This window comes from Phocoena phocoena, chromosome 18 (assembly GCF_963924675.1).
Source record: "Phocoena phocoena chromosome 18, mPhoPho1.1, whole genome shotgun sequence".
NCBI classification, from domain to species: domain Eukaryota; kingdom Metazoa; phylum Chordata; class Mammalia; order Artiodactyla; family Phocoenidae; genus Phocoena; species Phocoena phocoena.
The window spans coordinates 79,752,335-79,773,719 of NC_089236.1; the positions used below are offsets into that span (position 1 = coordinate 79,752,335).

Genomic DNA, 21,385 nt, shown 5'->3' on the forward strand with positions numbered 1-21,385 from the left:
TCACACAGCTCCCACCTGCCTGTGGAGTACTGGTCCACTGCCCAGGAGACCAGGGACCCTGGTGATTCTGCAAAATAGAACACGGCCTCTGGACCAGGAGGTGGCCCAGAGGCCAGAGCAGCTCTGTGTGAGCCCTGGGGACAACGGACCATCCATGCTCACAGGTGGCTGCAGGTGCGCGTCTGCCCGTTCCCCGAGGGCAAGGTCATTCTCCGCTCTGCCCACAGCTTCAGACCTTAGAATATCTCGGGTCAGGATTCTCCTTGGGGGCTTCCCTGGTGGCGCAGCGGTTAAGATCCACCTGCCAACGCAGTTTGTCTGACTGCGGAGCCCTTCTCTCCCTGACTGGGGAGGCGGCTCTGACAAAGGTGCAGAGAAATGAAAGTCTGGAGCCCCCCACTGTGAGTGGAGCCCCTGGGAAAATGCTCCGTGCTGGTGTGAGGGTCAGTGGGTGTGAGGGTTGCTTATGCGCTGATGCAGGTCACCGATGCAGGTCGGGGCAGGTCTCCGCGTGCTTGGCGAGCTGCCTGGAGCCTGTGTTAGAGAGGATTCTGAGGCCCGCTAGGGCTCAGCCGTCTGCCATCGGCAGGCGGTGCGACATCTAAGCCAGGTGTCTGCCATGTCCTGCGTCGCCCGGGACGTGGCGGAGGTGATGTAGTTGACGCCCTACGGGACAGGGTTCCAAAAGCTGTTTTTTAAGAAGTTGTTTGTAGCTCTGAAACCGCCAAGCGTGCGGCGTGAATATCCACGAGCCAGGCTGTGAAGCGTGCACGCAAGCTTCGTATCCGGGGCCCCTGGCGTGGGTGTGGAGCGTGCGCCCCAGGGCCCACCTGGCTGAAGCTGCCGCCCAGGTGGTCTCTTCTGACGTCCAGAACCTTCACAGAACGGGTGTTGGTGAAGGGGCCGATGGAGACGCGTCCGGGGAGCCCTGGCCTCTGATTGGCTGTCCAGCGCACGGAAGGAGGGTCTGATCAGCACCAGCCCCGGGCGGGTGGCCTTGAGAAGCCCGCACTCCTCTGAGATCGACTGAAAAGGCCACAGCCGGCGGGGCAGGGCGGGATGAGGACTCTACATGAGCCTCGCCGAGGCCCCAGCAGTCATTCCCATGCAGCCTGAGCTGCAGAAACGCTGCCGAGTGGGCCGCGGCCTTGGAAGATGCAGGTCTGGAGCCTAGATGGTAGGAGGTCGCTGGGCCCCGTCTGCACACATGGTGCCCGCTGTGGTCCCCCAGGGCCTCCCGCGGCTCTGCTCAGGGTTTGTCCCTGGTGCCCAGGCGGAAGAGCTCCTACGGCGCCAGCTGGGCCCTGGCTGGTTCCCTGAGCTCCGCCGGGGGTGCCTGGGAGCCAACCCCTCTGCTGAGGGTGGGGCTTCCCTGAGCGCGAGTTTGGCTAAGCATTTTCTCACAAGGGGCCTTTTATTTTAAAATACATAAGGATTCACGTCTTGAGATCAGGAAATCGGGGGAACAGTGGTGAACTGAGTTGACGATGCATCGTTCGTGACGCGAAATGTTTGTGCCTAATCCAGTAACGGGTAACTTGTTAAAATAGCCAGGATGGCCTGTGAGAGAGGATTCAGCCCAAGTGAGTGTAGATCTCCAACATCCGAAGGGCTGAATCCCAGAGCCGTCCCGTGGACTACAGGTTGCCATGGAGATGCCTCTCCTGCCCGACCAGGGGACTCGGGGAGCTGATGGGTCCCTGCCTGACTGAGGCCGGAACGGAGCCTGTCTGGAGCCCCGGGCGTCCTCGTCCCCCAGCTTGGAGTCGCCTCTTTGCGGCCATTCCTCTGCACACACTCTGCTCTGGTTTGGGGCTTCCTGGGTGGGGTCTTGGTAGACTAGGAATCCCACCCACGCGAGTTGGTGAGGCCACCCCACGGACTCTCCACTTCGGACTCTGAAAGGGCATCACGGGTGTATTTTGATAGAAAATAAAAGCCTCGGGTGTGGATGTTCAGCCAGATATAAGCAAGGAAGAGAATGAGCTCGTAACAGACTTAGTGGACTTTGCGGCCCAGGGCCTCTTGCCAGCTGCCGACCCCTCCGTCGGAGCCCTTCTCAGGCTCCTGTCCCCGCTTCAGCAAGGCGGGGACCAGCCTCGAACACGAGCGCCAGGCTTCTGCACGCGCTATGGGCTTCCTTGACCCAGACCCTCGCCACCGGGACATGGATTTTCAGGGTCCACGCGCCCTGCGTCTCTCGAGCCCCAGCCCTGCGTGTGTTCTCGGCCCGAGGCAGCGCTGGCATGCATGGTGCCGCTCGGAGGCCCTTCCCATGGGCAGCACGGGCCAGATGCGGCCTGCTCTGCATTGTGAAATCCTCATCCTTAAAGAAAGAAAATACGCGAGTCAGTTTGCCAGAGGAAGGAAGTTTGCTGCCGGAGTCTGATTGTGTTAAGATGAAACGGTGTGAAGATAAAAGGGTGGTGACCCCTCCCCCGGACTCTCCGATTGCTGCGCAGACCAGGAGGACTCAGGGGACCACTTTGTGGCCAGAGATTCCAGCGGTTGATGTTTCTTCCCCTTTGTCCTCATGTAGAACTGAGCTGGGTCCCCGCACCACTGAGATGTCGTGAGCTCAGCGAGGGGTCATTCCCTCTGGCCTCTGACAGGGAGCGGGCCTCTGTCCCCTGCGGTGCTCCGGACAGAGCGACACTTCCAGACGGGCTCCCAGAGCTGGTGCCGGAGGGACCAGGTCAACCTGCAGACCCCGCCCCCGGCCCCCACCCTGCAGGAGTCGGAAGGGAAGCGCTGTCCTCTCCCCACTGCACCCCTCCCGTCTCAGAGTGACTCCGTGTTGGGTAATTGCCTGGAGTCTCCGCTTACGTCTGGGCGACAGGAAAGTTGTTGTCGGGTGGTTATCTGTGAGGCATTGTGTGCACACAGAGCGGGTCTGTGCAGGAGCTGGGCCTCCCCTGACCCTGACCCTGACCCTGAGCTGGCGGGCAGGGCGACCCCACTTCCCGTCCCAGACCTCAGATGGGCCAGGCCGGGCACCTCCACTTCCTTCTCACCCGGCCGTCACCTGCCGCTCGAGTGCAGGATGAAATATCGTGGACGAGGCCCCAGCCTTTGAGGGAGTAAGAAGCAGTGCGTGCCTGACGCCGCAGCGCCTGCTGTCCACGGAGGGGCACGTGACAAACACCATGTGCCTCGATGGCAGCCGGAAACTGCTGGGTTATTCTCAGCTCTCTGAGGGGCGGCCCGTGACCATTTAACGCGTGTGAGTTTTTGTACGGTCCATTTGTCTGAATGGACCTCGTGTGCAGAGTAGCCCTACTTTTAAACCTAAATTGGGTCATTTGATCTAAGGGACAATATTAGGTTAGCTCTGCCCAAGAAAATTCACGGGTGGTGGGTTCTGGGGCGCGGCTGCCGTGGTGAGCGGTCTGCACCCACGGGGCCTGCAACGGGCAGAAATTCTGGAACCAGGCTGTGTGTAAGTCAGAACGAACTTTGCCAAATTAGCCAGATTCCACATGAAGCTCTGAGGAGTCATCGCCTGTCCGTTCAGCACGAGTTCTCTGGGCTCCTGCCCTGGGAGTGGGCCGGCTGGTGCCCTCCGCGGGGGTGCAGGGTGCTGTGAGGCCCCCGCCAGACTAGGAGGCGGAGAAAGGCCCCCCGAAGAGGTGGCATCTCGGTAAGACATCTTGAGTAGGATTGGACCAGGAAACAGGGATGGGAAAAGCATCGCAGAGGGGGCAGCCTGTGCAAAGACCCCGGGCCTGGCAGGACCTCGGCTGGTCGGGGAACTCGAAGCACGTCGGGGCGGCGGCCCCAAGCGCGTCCCTCTGTGGAAGCAACTTAACAGGGACAGTGGTCCAGCCAGTGAGAAAGGGCAAGGATGGTCAGGAGTGGCCACCGTGCCCCTAGTACGTGGGGAGCCGTCTGCCATCCGGGGGAGCTGGACACGGAGGGCAGACAGCTCTGGTGTCCACAGCGAGCTCAGGAAGGAGGAAGTGTGCTCGTCGGAGGGGCCACGTGAAGGCCGTGCCACTTGGAGCTGCTCGGAACCAGGTCTGAGAATCTCTGCAGAAATGCCTGTCGGAGTCTCGATGTGGTCCAGGGAGGTCTGCGGGCTGAGGGCAGTCTTACGAGGCCTGAGGAACTGCCCGTCCCAGCGTCCACACCGGTCAGGGGACTTGCCAGCTAGCAGCGTCCGTGCTGTTTTCTGCAGCCCTGGGCGTCTCCTTTCCAAGCTTGAGGGCGACCCCACTTCCCCGGGGGTCCGTCTCAGTGACGCGCTTGTCCCCGGCGGGCAGAGGCCGGATTTGAGGAGAACAGGGTCCATGCTCGACAGTGTGGGCAGCGTAAAGTCCGGCCTCCCAGCCTCCATGCAGCTGCCCGTCCATCGCACCTGACGTGTGTTCTAAATAAATGAGGTGTGACGGCCATAAACCACCTCGTCTGGAATTTAAAACATTTCAGGTTTTCTTTTAGCACTTGTTTCCAGCCCTGTTTTCCTCCCACAAAAGAAAGCCACTGGTGAGACGTTTCCCTGCACAGGGGAGGTGGCATGGCCCCGAGCTGCCCGTGGAACCAGCAGAGTCGTGGCCTCAGTTTTTTGAGTGTGACCCGTCATTCGGTCCCTGACCCTGAACGGGCTGCGGCTGTGTCGGGACGAGTGGCCCAGGGACACGGGCCCAGGGGCACGGCCCCCGTCACGTCCTCGTCAGCACCAGGCAGAGTCACGGGGCGGCCAGCCATGGGTCTCGGCAGTCCCACAGATGACAGCCGGGATCTGGGGACCCGCCTGGGTGTTTAACTGTGCCACCTGCCCACGCTCACTGGTCTGCAGGACGGAGGCTTATCCGCTCAGGGGGCGTTTCACTGTCTCTGTGACCTGAACCTCCAGGCCCTGGGGGCCTGGGTCTTCTTCTGGGTGTAGGAGAGCTGACTTTTAAGCCATTTGTGAGTCGTAGTCTCTGTGGAGAAGTTGTGTCAACATTGAAGGCTGCAGACTCTCCAGGACACCCGGGTCTGGAGACACGAGACGTGGGCCGTCGGTCACGTGGTACCAACCTAGCAGCAACTAGAGACACAGGTCCGCGAAGGCCCCCGAGCAGCCCGGCTCTGTGGCCACCTGCTGGTGCCCCCGCATGGACCCAGACCCTGGCCGTGTCTGGGTTCCACCAGGAGTCTTGCTAAACCTTTTGTTTCTGGTCAACGCCTCCAGGCTGTGACTGGGTCACTCGGGGCCCTGATCTAGGACTTGCGGCTGTCGGTACCGGGCTCAGCGCCCTGCTCAGGGTCAGTGTCAGGCTGGGGTGAGGCTCCAGGCCTGTGTGTCTGAACCCACTGCCATGGCCAGGTTTCCACTCTGACCAGTGGGTTGTTGCATAGACAACAGGCGAGAACCCCAAGGGCGGCCCAGCCACTCCCAGGACGTCGGTAGGTGCTCTCAGACCAAAGCGTGTCTGCTCCCCCAGCACTCATCTCGGGGCTAGTCCTCCAGCTCCGGTCCTGGCCCACTCCCCCCACCTCCCCTCTGCCCGCCGGTCCTTCTCTGTCCTGTCCCCCCATGTCCCTCCCTGTCCCTTCCTCCACTCCCTCCGCCTTTCTCTGTGCTTCTGACACACACCACGCTTTAAGTACCGATGAATCACTCAGCGCACAGCTTTCTGTGCTCTGCGGAACAAAGGTTTCTCTACTGGAAACTGGAATCCCTTTTCCCGGGCCCGTGACCGCTGGACCCTCGAGTGTCTGCGGTGGGCCTGACCCCGACGTAGCTCGGAAGGCCACTTCCTCCGAATGACGGCGTGTCTCCGTCTGCTCTGCTCTCCCCGCAGATGAGATCATGCACTACGACATCAGCCCGCTCCGTGCTGCCGACATCCAGGACCAGCTGCAGAAGCGCTTTGCGTACCTGTCTGGTGAGTGCGAAGGCCAGGCCGTGTGACGCGGGCGGGGGAGTGTCTGCTCGGCCAGGCGGTCGGCCTCCTGGCCCTCCGTGACCGCGTCGTGGGGTCTGGGGACAATCTGTGCGGTGCGGCCCGCCCCCCATTGCACCGATGCCTGTGATGAGGGCAGCTCAGAGCCGGCAAGTGCTGGCCAGGGGTCAGCTGGGTCCCCAGGGGGGCGTGGCCCGACTGCTCCTGGCTGCGGTCTCCCGGATTCCAGAGCTTTCCTGGGACGGGGAGGAGGTGCAGGTGTGGCACAGTCGCCCCCGTGCAGTGTCCAGGGCCTGGGGTCTGGCTTCCGTGGCTCCGTCTTCTGGGAGAAGCCCCTGGGGTGCCACCGACAAGGGCGAGGGGCCGGCACTGCCCAGAAGCCTGTCCTGGGGTCGCTCCGCATCTCCGGCCCCTGTCCACCTGCCACCCTCCCGGGGATCCAGGCTCTGTCTCCAGCCTGCAGGGGCATCTTGCTGCCCTATCCGGCCGGCCAGGGTGCTGGTGCCTCGGGCCCGCCGAGGCCGTGAGCATTGCATGAGAGCAGTGCCTGGAGCAGGGCGGTCGCCGCTCCACCGGGCAGGCCTGCCCACCGAGGATCGCTGTGCTGTGGGTCAGGGGCCTGAGGTTGAAGGCCCCCTGCTGGCGGCCCTTTCCCCCGGCCAGCAGGTTGGGGTCTCTCCTGAGCTCCGAGAGCCAGCCCTGTGCCCCCGGGCTCACCTGCCCATCCCTTGGTGCCAGGAGCTGCCCCCCAGGCCGTGCCCTGTGTGGCTCTGGCCCACCTGCCCCCCTACACGTGGACCCGCGGTGTCGCTCTGGGGTTAAACCTCTTGAGGCCTGAGCCCCGTGAGCAGGAAAGCTGAGCCTCTGGTTTGTCAGCGGAGACGGCATCCCGCTGTTCCTGGAGGGGCCACCACTGCAAGGGGCGCCCACCTCACGGAGGAAGGAGAGAGAGTGGGGTGTCCTTCTGAGCAACAAAAGTCCCCAACAGGACAGGGTCATGACCTTGACCTTCCTTCAGGTCTTCACCCGCTGCCCTCAGGAGGAGACCCCAGGGGGGCCCTGACCCCCAGACACACCTCTTGTTATTCAGAAGCCGCCGGGGGCTCGGGGAGGGGGTTTTGCGGAAGTAACCACGGCCCCAGCTGGGCGGCTACAAGGTCACTGACCACTGGGCCTCACAGGCCCCAGGTCCCCCAGCACACGGGGGGCCAAGGACAAGGGAGCTGATGTGACCAAGATACCCTACCGCCGGCCTGGGCTATGGGGGGTGTCTGGAGGAGGGTAGGTGGCCGAGGGGGGCAGAGAGCGACCCCAGCGCTACAGCCACGGGAGGGGGTTCCGCCAGCGTCTGAGGGAGGCTGGAAGGTGACCCCGGGCTCAGGTGAACCCACAGGCGGGTGGCAAGGCCCTGAGCTGAGGACCGCCAAGCCCGCCGTCATCCCAACCTGCAGGGCGCGAGCCGACGGGCCGGGTTGGTTCATGTCGTCAAGGCTGGGAATTGGTTAGAAGATGACACATCCTGAGCTTCAGCGTCTGGAACAAAGCTGGAGCGTCCTGGGTTTTTGCGGACACCCTGTGCGGGTTGGCCAAGCAGAGCCCGGGGCGGAGGTGGCCCTCGTCCTCTCCATCCCTCTCCTACCCGCCAGGACACCCGGGTTGCCCGCCTCCCAACGTGAGGACACCCTGGCCAGTTATCACGGTGCCCACTGCCTGCCCTGGACCAAACTGCCGTAACCTCCTGCCAGGGTGTCCGTGTGCGAAGGTCGGGGTGGCTGGCTTCGCAGCCCAGCACCGGTGACACTGGGGGGACGGCTCCCCCGTGGGGCTGTCCCACATTGTAGGACGTAGAGCAGCTCCACGCGCCGGAGGCCAGCACCCCCCAGAGTGACGACCAGAACTGCCCAGATGCTGCCAGTGGACACCAGAGCAGCTGGTGTGGACAGAGTGAGAGGTCTTCAGGGGTCAACCGGGTCTGCCCTTGTAAGGGGCCCCAGGTGCTCGCCTGTGTCAGGCTGTCTGCGGCCGGCTGCCTCTGCAAGTTCACTGCAGACCAGCCTTGAGAGTCACGTGGCATCACTTCTGCCACCTCGGATGGGCCAGGCCAGCCTCGGTTCAAAGGGAAGAGGGAAGGACCCAGCCCCGGAGGAGCAGAGGTGGCCATCTCCTGCCGCGCAAGGCACCGGCTGGCAGCAGACCACGCCGGGCCTCACCTCCTGGCCTCTGCACTGCCGCCCAGGTCGTCGGTGGGACAGCTTGGCCCAGACTCCCAGCCTGCATCTCCACGCCTGCCCTCCCGACTGCCTGGCCCTGGGGAGCCGTGCTCACCTTCCCAGATCCAAGGCCACTGCCTCGTTTTCCCTCGGGAACTGTGTCGGGTGCGCCTCCCCTGGGAAAAGTGCCCCCCCCCCGCCGGTTCCACCTGTACCTCCCTACACACGGTGCCGAAGGGATGACTCCCATCAGACAGGAACTGTCTACCCGAAGTCGCCCCAGGGTGCACAGGTGGTCAGGCTGCAGCCTGGTGGCACGTGCAATGTTTAAATGCTCTTCACGTCACCTGTGGAGCATGGAAAACGTCCACGCCGTCAGGAAGGAAGCAGGATGCCAGCTTTCTGTTCAGCGCGGTCCGTCACACACAAAAGCACACGGAAATGGGTTTGGGAGGAAACGTGCTCCCGCGATGCTCCAGCGGTGGCAGAACAGCGGGTGCTTGTTTCAGCTCATGACTTCATTCCAGATATTTCCATCGATAGCACACATTTCTCTCATAATAAAAGACATGCAGGGGCGTCCCTGGCGGTCCGGTGGTTAAGACTTTGCCCTCCAGTGCAGGGGGTGTGGGTTCGATCCCTGGTCAGGAAGCTAAGAGCCCACATGCCTGCGGCCAAAAAAACAAAACATAAAACAGAAGCAATATTGTAACAAATTCAATAAAGACTTTAAAGATGGTCCACGTCAAAAAAAAAAAAAAAAAAAAAAACCCAAAACATGGAAAGTTTCATTCTGGAAAATGACTGTCCTGCCGAGACCCGGGAGCAGCGACCCTGCCCCCCCCCCCCCCCCCCCCCCGTGCTGAGTGCAGCTCTTCTCTCTCCCCAGGTGGGCGGGGGCAGGACGGCAGCCCCGTCATCACCTTCCCCGACTACCCGGCCTTCGGCGACGTCCCCGACAAGGAGTTCCAGAATGTCATGACCTATCTCACCAGCATCCCCAGGTGCGTGTGGACGGGTCACTCTGTTTTATTACAAGCAGAACTGGGTCCGTCCTTCAGAAAGGTAGGGAGACCTCCTCCGAGCCCACGGCCACGCTGGGCGGTGTGGCACCCAGGAGCCGAGGGGCGGGGGGCTGATGCTGCCTGGGGATCCCCCCTCGGAAGGGGTGAGACTGCCGACCTCCCGCCCAGCAGACGAGCGGCTGCCCCGCTAAGGCACTGGGGGCATGGGTGCCGTCAGACTCTCCCTCCGTCGGGTTTCGGAAGGCAGGTCACAGCTGGGTGAATTAAGTCTAATCTGGGAAACAGACCCGACAGCGAGTTTGACTGCCCAACACCTGTCCTACAGAAGGTGCTGGTCAGTGTTGTCCCGTCAGCACCGATCGGTGCCGGGGGACGGGGGAGGCTGGGGGAGATCCTTCCAGATGCCTGCGGGGTGGAGGTGTTAAGCTGGGGGAGCCCTCCCGATGGATGTGGGTGGTGAAGGTCACTTGGCAGAGAGAGCTGGACGACGCGCCCTGGGTCCCGCGGGGCGGGGTCTCTTGTTAGGGTTGGCTTATGGTGGCCGCCGTCTCCGTCCTTCTCTGTACCCAACTCGCTGGGCCAGGCTCTGGGTGGCCGAGCTGGGGCGGGAGGTTCAGCCACTGTCCTGGGAGTGCGTAGCCTTCCTTGAGGGCCCCTCGGGCTGGCCACGCCGCCTCGAGGGGCTTCACGGAGGTTTGCGATCCTGCAAAGCATCTCCATTTGTCTTTTCCCTTGAAGTTACAGCCAGGAAGGCCATGGACAAGGCCCCTGGACCTCGGGAGACGATGCTTGAGTAGGGTCAAGGGTCTGGAGAGTGGCGGGAAGGTGGATGCTGCCCGCGTGGAGAGGCACAGGGGGTGTCCTTGGGGGAGGGGGACCCGGCACGGTGGGTCCAGCTCTCGGCGTGCCCAGCAGTGAGACGCAGAAAAGCCTCACAGCCTTGGCGGTGGGACACCGGGGACAGGCCAGCAAGAGGAAGGGCAGCTGCGCTCGGCACCGGTGTCAGGCAGTCCGGTGACTTAACAAGAAGACGGCGGCTGTTGGTGGCTGACCGTGGCCCCCCCCAGGGGTCTCACTGGCCCTCCGGGGGCCGGGCTTGTGGCCAGCTCCCCCGCTCCCCTCCATGACATCTCCCAGGGGTGGGCGTTCCACGTCCAGGTGAGGCGTGGCCCTCCTCCCCCGCCCTGTGAGCCCCCCAGCCCTTGCCTCTTGTCCCCGCTGTGGCCGTCTTTTCCCCCATCTCCCGTGGTCCCCAGGCCTGTCTCAGACCAGGCAGTGGAGTTCACGGTGCAGTCAGCCTGCCCGGGGAGGGGTCCGAGGCACTGTTCTCAGTCTGCCACCCGTGAGCCGTGAGAGAGGCTGCCTGCGCTCGCTGGAGGCTTCTGCCCAGCTCCGTGGCGGTGAGTGAGGGTCAGATGACTCAGAGGCATCGGCAAAGGCGGGCGGGCTCTGCACTCGTCCAGGGGCCCGGAGACCCCCGTGGCCTCCTTGCTGCCACCTCATCTCTCTGTCTCTTCCCGCTCCGGCCCCTGCATAGGGACGTACGGTCCGAAGTCCTGCAGTTAGAAGCTGCCATGAGCCTTCTCCATAGCTACGGGCACGGCCCTGCTGCCCCAGCCGAGGCGGTGGCCGGCCCTGGGCTCGGTGGTCGGCGGGCGCCGTTGCCACAGTGGCCGGACCACTCAGTGCAGGCTGAACAAGGGCCCCGGGGGTGCTATATGTGGTCTCCCACTGCCCACCTACGATGGTGCGGTGGGGTGACCCTCCCCTGCCTGTGGGGGAATCTCAGGTTTCAGGTCACTCTCGGGTTTGGGAAGGTCAGACGTCACTTTCTGTCTGGCAGCATCGACAGCTGGCTCAGAGGTGAGCCTTCTTCCGGATGCAGCAGGCCGGCCCCTGTGCCCTCTCGGACCCTCCCCGCCCGGGTCACCACCCTCGCTAGTGCTGGGGCTTCTCAGGCCTCCTGGCCTCGGGGCCTTTGATGCGCTCCCTCGGCGCGGTGTTTCCTCTTCGGGCTGCAGGCGCCCTCCTCTGGTAGGCCCTCCGTCACACCCGCCACGCCCGGGCCCCGGCCCACAGGCTCCCTGGCTTCACGGGCTTAGCTGCAGTGTCCCCGTTACCTGACAGCTCGGTGTTGGTCTGTGTCTGCCCCGCACGCAGGTCCTGAGAGCGGCAGGTGGTCCCTTGGTAAATGTTTCCTGGACAAGTGGGCTTCGTCTGCAGAGAGCAAAGCCAGCTCAGCTGGTAGTCAGCCCGCGGCCTGGCGGGACTGAGGCTCCCCCCGCATCCCTCACCCCAGCATACTCACCTCCCCTTCAGGTGGGACCAGCACCTGTGTTTCCTTCTTTAAGGGGTTCTCACCCCGGTGCAGTGGAACCTCTCCAAACCTTGGTCTCCAAGGTCTCAAACAGAATCTGCCCGCGGATGCAAGGGCAAGAAACACGTTCCCCCTGAAGCTGAGAGGTGACGGTGGGCTCCTCGTACCTGGCGGGGCTCTGGTGCCGTGGACCTGGCCGCAGGGCCGGCCTGAGCGTGTACAGCCCAGACCCGTGGGCTCCGTCTCCAGGGAGCCGTGCGCGGTGTGGTGGTCGGCGTGTGTCCTGTTCACGTCTCTTCCTCCTGACGGAGGATGGGGCGGGGAGGGGGGGGTCCCGTGGCCCCGACGCCCTCTCACACAGAGTGAAACCCCGGCGTCGGCACGGATACCGTCCTTTCGCAGCTGGGTGCCGGGCCAGCGGGGGAGGGGCAGCTGCCCGGCAGTCTGTCAGGGAGGCGGGGAGGGGCCGCGTTCCGAGCCCTTGGCCGCAGCGCTGCTGGGCGGGCTCCTCGGGGGTGTGGGGGGATCAGCCCCGAGCGAGGGCGGATTTGGGGGACCTCCTAAGCGTACAGAAGGCTGTCGCCCATCAGCTCACAGGCAGCTGCATTTCCAGAAGATTCAGCGCACATCTCATGGGGCGCGGGGGAGACACTCGGTGTCTGTGGGTCAAGCAGGGCCGGGCGCTGCCTGCCAAGGGCTCCCCTCCTGCGGGAACCCAGGGAGGGAGGGGCTGCCGCCTGGCGGACGCAGCCAGCACTGCCGGCCCCAAGAAAAGGGGGAACCCCCCTGCCCCCCCGCACGGGCCGGGCTTACCCTAGACAGCCCGGCGCCAGCACGGCCCCCACGCGGGAGGGTGAGATCCGGGACCCGGCGCGCTGTAAAGGTCAACGCAGATCACGTGGACGGACGGTCTCGTGCCGGCTCTGCTTCTGAGAGACGCTGACTCCTACGGTCGGCCCCGAGCTTCCCTCTGTCCTCTGAAAAATACACCCTCCAGCGCGTAGCTCTCGTCCCGTTGTTAAACGCAGAGGACAGGAGCGCCAGGTTACATCTGGTTCACAGTCGTGGGTCATCTCGAAGCCTGACGGTGCCGGGCAGCCCTCGTCCGGACGCACCAGACACACGTGAACATGGAAGTGCCTCCACGAGAGAAGCTGGGCTGCCTTGGTGATTTCTCAGCTGGCGGGTCCGCGGCCGCACCGCAGGGCTGCTCCTGGGAGCCCGTCGTGGCTCGGGGGCCGGCTTCCCACGCCGATGCCTGCAACCCTTGCGGTTCCTTTGGGGCTTCATCACCACCATCTGCCAGGCCGGTGGGGACAAGTCCAAGGACATGTGACCGTGACCCCCAGGCCCTGCCCGAAGAGTGGTTGTGACCTCAGCAGAACTCATGCCGGGGGTTGGGGGGTGCATGCGGCAGAGGGAGCTGCTCAGGTCACCGCTGTGAGGGTCGGCCGGTGCTGGACACCCTTGGGACCGGGCAGGGGACAAAACAGGTAAAATCCTGTGCTCGTGGTCTCAGAAAATTAAATGAGATGCAAGGAGTGTGGGTTGCAAAAGAAGAAAAGCAAAGCAAAAAGGGGTGAAGGATGGGAGTGGGGAGAGGGGAGCCCCCGCCGACAGTGGCTTATGGGAGGTGAGGGGACCTCTGGCAGGGGGGACGGTCCTCACAGGACCACCAGGGGCGTCTCAGGGGGGACGGTCCTCACAGGACCACCAGGGGCGTCTCAGGGGGGACGGTCCTCACAGGACCCCCGGGGGTGTCTCAGGGGGGACGGTCCTCACAGAACCACCAGGGGCGTCTCAGGGGGGACGGTCCTCACAGGACCCCCGGGGGTGTCTCGGGGGACGGTCCTCACAGGACCCCCGGGGGTGTCTCGGGGGGGATGGTCTTCACAGGACCCGGGGGGGGGGTGTCAGTCAGGGGAACCTCAGTCATGGAGAGGGATCAGAGCCAGTGCAGGGAGCGTGGACACCTCCTTCCAGGATCTGCTCTCGAGGGGGGTGGAGAAATGGTCAGTGAGGGACGGAGGTGAGGCAGACGAGGTTGGGGGTGGGGAAATGGTCAGTGAGGGGCGGAGGTGGGGCAGACGAGGTTTTCTTTTAAGGTGAGGGAGATCACAGCATGTTTATGCTGATGGAAATCGCCCAATAAAAAAAGAAAGATTGACCTTTTGATTCATTTACACCTGCCACGTGTCGCCATGCAGGGCTTGGGTCCAGCACCCAGTAAATTGTGAGCGAGTCACGGAGCCGGGCTGCCGGGCTCCAGGGCCCCTCCCCTCGCGATTCTGGAGTCTGGGTCCCCCCTCCATCCACCTCTCACCCCCTCTCACCCCTCCCTGTGGCAAAACCGAAGTTTCCCAGCTGATCCTCTCTCCTGGCGAGGGCAGTCACTGGCGGCTTCCCCTGTGGGTGCCGGTGTACACAGACAAGACATGCACAGGCATACGCGTGCGCTCACACACGCGAGGTCACAGGGTCTTAGGGCTGCCAACACTGAGACAGTAGGTTTCTGGCCTTTCTCTGAAGGACAGATTTAGCCGTCCCGGACGCCCTTCCACACGGCAGTCCTGCAGGATCCCTGGGGGCATCCCACACCTACTCGCCCTGGGTTTGGAAGATAACACCGCGAGGATCACCTTGCTGCACAGCTGCCGCCCTCCCCAGCCCGGCGACGGTACAGCTCAGGGGCTCCTAGATTACTGGACGCCGATAAGGACGCTAACTTTCCACGGACCCGGGTCGGATCACCCAGCTGCTCGGGAGACACAGGCACATCTCCCATCTGGCTTCCGTGGTGGGCCGTGTTCACCCGAGGAGAGGTGCACGCAAAGAGGTCACCCACACACGGGTGTGCATCACACACGACACACGTGTACACACAGGCGTGCACCACACATATACACAGGCGTGCATTACACACCACATACATGTACACACACAGGTGTGCGTCACACACCACTTACACATGCAGGCGTGCATCACACACCGTGCACACTTACACAGGTGTGCATCACAGACCACACACACGAATGCTCATACGTGCATAGGAGCAGGTGTGCACACCACACGCAAGCATGCATACCACACACGTGCCCCCACTTGGCAGTTGTATGGACTACGTGACGGGGAAAGGCAGCACGCGTGGGGATGGAGCAGGGTCGTAAATGCCGTTCTGAGGCCCCCAGCCGCGCTCGGGACACGCCTACTGCCAAGCCCTGCAGCCAGGCTGCCTCGAGCCCTGCCTCGAGCCCCTGGCAGCACCTCCCTTCTCGCTGTGGCTGTGACTCCATGTGAATTTTCAGCTGACTTTTGAATATAAGGATAGAAAATGTGGCATGAGCGTGTCCCGAGCAACTCAAACGCATACGTGAAAAATCGTTAGCTTTCACGCTCCCCACAGGAAACCACAGTCAAGCATCTCGCTCCGTCCGTGTGCAGATGCCCCCCCACAAGACAGGACAGCGCAGCCCCTTCCTGGCCGACGGCGTGTGGCAGGCGTCCTCGTAGACGGCGCCCTGCCTGTCCTGTGGCGGCTGTGCTGTAGCCTCGGGTGTGGATGGACCGGGCAGGTGAGCCCCAGCCCGTGGCCACCACCCCTCCGCCTCCTGCAGCGTGGCCCCCCACGTGGCAGGTGTGGTGCTCTGTTCTGAGGCCGGACACCTTGACGGTGATCCCGTTTGTGACAGCTCTCAGGCGCTCTGGCCGGGGGTGACCCTTCCCTGCGGCTCGCGTAATTAGCAACAGCTCTCAGGCGCTCTGGCCTCGCGTAATTAGCAAGTAAAGGGCCGTCCTTGCCGTGTGCTGTCCATTTGCTGTCCGGTGGCCTGGCTTAGCCCGTTGCCCCACGTGGCCTGAAGCTCAGGGACCCGTGGCCGCTGGGGCACCCTCTCCACAGGGGTCCTGCCTCTCTGTCCTCCCGACCTTGTTCTCCTGTGGAGCCAGAGGCCGCCCGGCTCGGAACTCTTCCTTTGTCGTAATGACGTTTCTCTGTCACCACCGTCTAGCGCGACAGCCACTGGCCACGTGTAGCCATTTAAATTGAAACTAACTAAATGTCAAAGCTCAGTTCCTGGGCCGGGCTAGCCGTCCTGCAGTTCCCAGGGGCCAGTGGCTGCCATCTCGGGCAGCTCAGAAGTGGGACGTCCCCACCTGTTGGGCACGCGGCTGTGATGGGGCGGCATCCAGCTAACAGTGGCCATGCCCTTCACCTGTTGGGGGAGGGGTGAGATACCTGCCCGGGAGGAGGGGTGCAGGCCTGCCCTGCTTGGGAACAGCGACAGGTCCCCGTGAGGGGAGCCCAGGAGGGGTGGGCGTGGGCTTGGGGAGCCCCTCCCTCGCTGCCGTCAGAGCGCCCAGGCTGCACCCAGCAGCTTGTGCACATGGGGCGTCGCCAGGCCCAGAGGCCTCCTCATCTAGGGTTTCAGCTCCAGGTGCGGAGGACGTGCCTGAGGCAGCCCCGGCACAGCTCAGGACCCACTTGCAGGGCAGGAGCCAGACGGCAGGCAGCTGGGGCTGCAGCAGCAACGTGGAGCCTCTGGCAGGTAACCGGGTAGCAGGGATTCCGGACTAGCCGAGGTGGTGCTGGCGTCTGCGTGCCCTCGGGGGAGCAGTTCAGTCTGTTACAAGGAGGCGGCCGATAGTGTGTGTGTGTGTGCGCGTGTGTCTTTTTTTTTTTCATGTATTTAAGGAAGCTGTGTGCTTGGTGGGTTCTTCCCCCAACATAATTTTCTAGTTGTGGGAAAATACACATACTTCTCGCCGTCCTGTTTCTAAGTGCACAGCTCAGTGGTGTTACACGCACGCTGCTGGACAGCAGACTCCAGAATCTGGCGTCTTGTAGAACTGAAGCTCTGTCCCCGTGAAACGCTCCCTCCCCGAGCCGTGGGCCCCACCGTCCACTTTCTGTCTCCGTGAATCTGACTCCTCCAAGGACCTCGCGTGAGTGGAATCAGGCCGGATTTGTCACTCTGGGGTGGCTTATTTCACCGAGGATAGTGTCCTCAAGGTTCAGCCGTGTCGTAGCAGGTGTCAGGATCTCCTTCCTTTCTGAGGCTGAGTAATACTCCGTTGCATGGATGGACCACATTGTGTTCATCCATCATCTGTTGGAGAAGGCTGTGTTTTGAGATGGATGAAAATCAGTCTTTGAAAACCAGGTACATACTCCCGTTTCCTTCTGTTCCAGGTGGGTCCCTGTAGACGGGGCACGGGGCTGCACGTTAACCTCTTCGTTGTCTAAGAAAGACCCCCCTCCTACTACTGCACATGCGTCGGTTCAAACAAATCTGGAGTACGTTCACCTGGATGTTGATGTGGAAAAAATAACTCAAATATAAAGAACAAAAAATGCAAGTTTTCAGGCTCTTTGGAGAAATCCCTGTGTTTTTGTAAGAGGTGGACTGTTTCCTTTGGGTCGTGAGGACGAGGCAACAGCCCTACTGTGTGGTCAGGGCTCCCTGGCTGGCCCTGCTCTCCCTGTGTGCGTCTGACCCTGACGGGGCTGCTGTAGCCTTGAGAACAGATATGGTGCTGTTACCAAGCGTGAGAGAGTTCTTTAATAGGGTCTGACGTTTTTCTTGCCGTTGTGCTTTCTGGGATGAAAAGCTGTTAAGAGAACCACATTGCACACGTGATACGATAACAGGTGCAGCTTTTGAATCACAAGAAGAGGGAAGAGACAGCCAGGAAAGAAAGGCTCAGGCTTGAACGCTCAGGGCTACGTTCAAAGTCACGGCGTTTGAACCCGGCAGGTAAGTCACAGGCAGAGAGGAAACGGTCTGTGGCCTTTCGCTTACAAAAGGAAGACAGGGAAGGAAAATCTTTGTAACATTCGCAACCTCTGTAGACCAGGGTCAAAACATGGGATGCAAAGAGAGAAGAAAGGGCAAAGAAGCACAGCCAGGTGGGGAAGCAGGGGCGGTCAGGAAGGTGGGGCAGGTCCTGCCTGGACCCATTTGCTCTGCAAGCCGGCTTGTGCCCCCCAACCCGCAGCTGCAGCCTCCACCCGTACCCCAGCCCCCTACCTGGCCTGCCCACCCCAAGGGCTGGCCCAGCCCCAGGGCCCAGCTGCTTGGCCAGGGCCCCTGGAGGAGGTGAGACCTTCTCTCCCACGGGCCCCTGGGGATGCACCACGCTGCCACCCGCCAGGCCGGGCTGGGATGGGCGCCAGCCTGCTGGCGCCTCCTTCCCAGGCCTGCCTGGCCCGCTGCCCCCCTTGCTGGGCTTGTTTCCCCCGCCTGGTGCCAGGCCTAGCTGGCCTCTGTCAAGGTGGCCCTGAGAACGCTCACCCTCACCCCAGCCGTGGTCCTTCCCACCGGGAGCTCCGCACGGGCTGAGCGAGGCCAAGCCGGGCCTAGTGTCCCCGCCTGTCCCTGCTCTGTGACATGTTGGGTCTGAGAGCAAGGTGCAGCCACGCAGGAACTGGTCACGGTGATGCCGGGTGGCCGCGGCCTTGCTGCGGGGACCCTCCCAGCCCAGCCCAGTTCCCGGGCCGCCCCCATGCTGCCCAGTCCCAACGAAGGGGAGGTCAGACTGCAGCTGGCCGTGCCTCCGGCCACCCAGGGCCACCCGAGGAGTTAGCAGGCCTGGGGTGTTAGAGAGGACACCGTGCCTGCGTGAGCTCTGGGCCTTTTTTGATTGTTTGGGCCCAGAGTGAGCTCATCAGCCTCACTCAGCGGCCGGGCAGCCACCCAGGGGCCCCTCCGAGCGGCTGTTGGGACATTGCGGGCTGACGTCTGTGCGTCCACAGGGCCGCATGTGTCCAGGGTCCCAGGAGCTTGCCCACGTGGCTGCAGTTTCTGGATGACTTGCTCCAGTTTCCCCCACTGCCACCACCCTCAGCACAGTCACGTCGAGGCCTGGCACACGAGGGACCCTGGGTGCTGGCCTCTTGTGCAATCTGAGCGTCAGCCACCCTCCCTCTCCCCTGGGCATGTGAGGTCACGGACGCAGGAGACGGGCAGACGGGACCCTCCTTAGAGCAGTGGAGGGCGGAGTGACGGGACCCCGGGGTGCTGAGCCCTGGCTCCTGGGGGCTGGGCAGATCACACGGCCTTGCTCTGGGGCTGCAGTCACGTGGGCAGAGGGGGCCTTGGAGGGTCCCTACGTCCTTACATAAGGTGCCTTCTGTTACACCTGTTCCCAGAACGTGGTGAGAGACAGGAGAGAGGCAGGGAGGAGAGCTCTCGCGGCCCCAAGCCGGGTGCTGGCGCACGGGCGTCGTCCCCTTCCGCCTCTGGGGCCGCCCTGCCTGGCCCGACACAGGAGGCAGCCCAGGGGTGGGCGGGAGGGAGGGCGGCTTTATCCCGCAGGGTGGACTCGGCCTGGGGGGTCTGGACTCGGAGCCAGGCCGCGGGCCCCACCCGGTCTGTGCTCCCCAGCTGTGTGACTCTGGGCAGACGACTTAGCCTCTCTGTGCCTCTGGCTCATTGTGGGGAGTGAGGGAAGCATAGCCCCAGGCTTCAGTGCAGTGCCCACCAGGAGGGGGGACCCAGGCGGGGCCTCGGCCACACCCTCCCTTGCACGACCCCACTGGGCACCTGCGGGGCTGCAGGCGGGGGAGCGCAGAGCTCTGGCCTGAGTGTTTTCATACACCAGGAGCCGGGAGCTGCCGGCCCGACCGCTGCCTCGCTGGGAAACCCGCCTTTCGGGACACGTTTTCGTGGATCCAGTAATGCCTCATATGTCTCTTGGAATTCTCTTTTTAAGAGATTGTGTCGTTGGCGCCTTTGCGTCTGCATCGTGTTTGTCGTCAGCACCGTCCACTGAGGTCGTTACAGACTTTTTACCGTAAGGCTTTCAAATGCGCAGAGCCAGTTAAAGACCCCAAGGGACGGGGGTGGGGTGGCAGGGGGACGTGGAAGTGACGCGGGCAGTGGGGCACGAGGCCCTGGGCCGTGTGCTCCGTGAGTGGCCAGGCCAGCGGCCCTGCTTGTGCGTGAGCGTGACAGGCCGCCGAGGGCAGCGGGGTCAGCGCAGGGGCCACGGAGGACGTTCCGGGCCCAGAACCACAGCTGACACCCTGAGGCCTGTTGTGGAGTCACGAGGGGTGATGGGGAGGCGGGCCGCGCTCCTGGAGCTCTGTCCCGGGGGAAGGGAGACGGCCGCACGGCAGCCGCCACTGAACAGGGCGCACGGCGGGCTTGCCGCCATCGTCAGACTTTGCTCCCGCGGCAGCCCCGGAGGCGGACACTGTTCGGGTCCCGCTTTTGCTTCTCGCTGAGTGGCCCGTCCAGGTGGCGCCGAGGAATGGCCTGGCCCGGCTTGTGGTGACAGGCCCGTGTCCCCACGTGTGGCGCCCGCCCCTGGGCTGTGCTCCTCTCGGTAGCCCCCCACGGGCGGGTGGTCTGGGAGCACGTCTCAGACCCCTGTGCTGGCGGGGCCCATGCCTGGCAGGGTGGTCGCCTGCTCAGGGCAAGCGAGTCTCCTGCACCTTAGGGAGAGTGAGATCCCGGTGGCTGGGCCTCAGACTCGGGCCGGCCCCACGGCGCGGACCGCAGGGCAGCGCCCTGTGAGACGGAGGGAGGGTGGGGCAGAGTGCAGACACAGCCTGTGGAGAAGCCGCTGTGGTCGGTGTTGTCAGGGGACCGCGTGGGACTTGTCTCCCCAGGGGAGGGGCCGCCAAGAGGGGCAGTCTCGGCAGAGCACCAGCGAGTGGACGGGACGGGGCCCGCGTGGGCGCCCGATGTGCTGCCATCTCGCGCCGGGCTGAGCCCCGGCTCCCGGGGCCGAGGCTGGGAGGGCTCAGGAGCCCGCCTGGGGCTGCCCAGGGGAAGGCGTGTGCCCGTGACGCCGACCGAGGAGCCCAAGGCTCCTGACCACCCCCTGAGGCCGCCGTCCATGTGGATCGCCTGCTGCCGGGCGTGGGGGGTGGGGCAAGGCGGCTGTGATCCCAGGTACCTGGCACTTAAGCCCGAGTGGTAAACAAAATAAAACTTCCCTCCGTGAGAGCTGAGCCCGATTAGAAGACGGTTCTGTCGGGGGCGCCGTGTCGGCCTGGCTGTGCGCACTCTGACGTCTGTTTGTGCTTTTACCCGGAAGTCCTGTGCCGTCTGTGGGGCAGGTAACGCGGAACGGGTGGAGCCTTTCACCGTCGGGTGCGCTGACACAGTCAGCGGCCGCACGCTCCCGCGCAGGCGTGGCTCTGTGTGTCCCTCATCGGTATTGCTCCGGGACGGAGCACTCGGGCTGTTTCATGTGGCTTTTGTTACATAATGTTCCCAGCAGGCAGAGCACCGCCGCCAGCCACGTCGTTTATACGTGTCCCGTGTATTTCTGGTTTTCATTTAAGCCGTTGGTCTGTTCGGAGACGTGGGAATTAGCAGTTCCCGTCGGAGCCTCGGCCTGCTCGCGCCTTCCTCCGCGCCGGCTGGCTGGTGTGGGCGCTGCCGCCCTGTAGCCGGCTCACGGTGGCGGGCTTGTCCAAAGGGAGAAGCGTCTTGGTCTCCGCAGTGACTCAGATGCCGCGTCAGGCTGTGGGGCCGGGGCTGTCGTCACCGCTGCTCAGCGTCTCTCTCTCAGATGGGGCTGCCGCGAGGAGCCTCGTCTTGTCTCCCGTCCCCAGCAGGTGCGCCTCCGGGCGCCTCGGGGCTCTTCTCCCCGAGCTGTGGCCGTGCCTTCAAGAGCGATTTTGTGTCGTGGATGAACTCGGGGACCCCAGATGCTGGGACTGACGTGACGTGTGGGTCATAGGCTCCCTGTGAAGGGCTGGGCCGGCCGGTGCACTTGCAAGGCAAGATGACCAGCTCTGACTGGAACAGCTGGGCTCCAAGAAGCATGGGCCCTGCCTGCCTCTCTGTGCCGTGAGCTGGCTGGTGTCAGGCTGGGAAATAAACAACACAGAGTCTGTCCGTCCGTCTCGGGTCAGAGCGAGCCCTGGAAGGCGCCCGCGAGATCAGGGAAGCCCTGCAGGTGGCTCGATGCTGTCCTGGCACACGGCGC

At 63.4% G+C, this 21,385-nt stretch overlaps 1 protein-coding gene across 3 annotated transcripts in view; it reads left to right on the forward strand.

The window, feature by feature from the left end:
• Positions 1-21,385, forward strand: part of MCF2L (MCF.2 cell line derived transforming sequence like) — an 84,768-nt gene that overhangs the window by 30,647 nt on the left and 32,736 nt on the right. For all 3 annotated transcript variants that reach the window (XM_065896092.1, XM_065896090.1, XM_065896091.1), the window contains exons 2-3: positions 5,790-5,873; positions 8,991-9,105. In XM_065896092.1, the coding sequence (XP_065752164.1) occupies positions 5,798-5,873; positions 8,991-9,105 (191 nt within the window). In that variant the 5' untranslated portion in view covers positions 5,790-5,797. The remainder of the gene's footprint in view (positions 1-5,789; positions 5,874-8,990; positions 9,106-21,385) is intronic.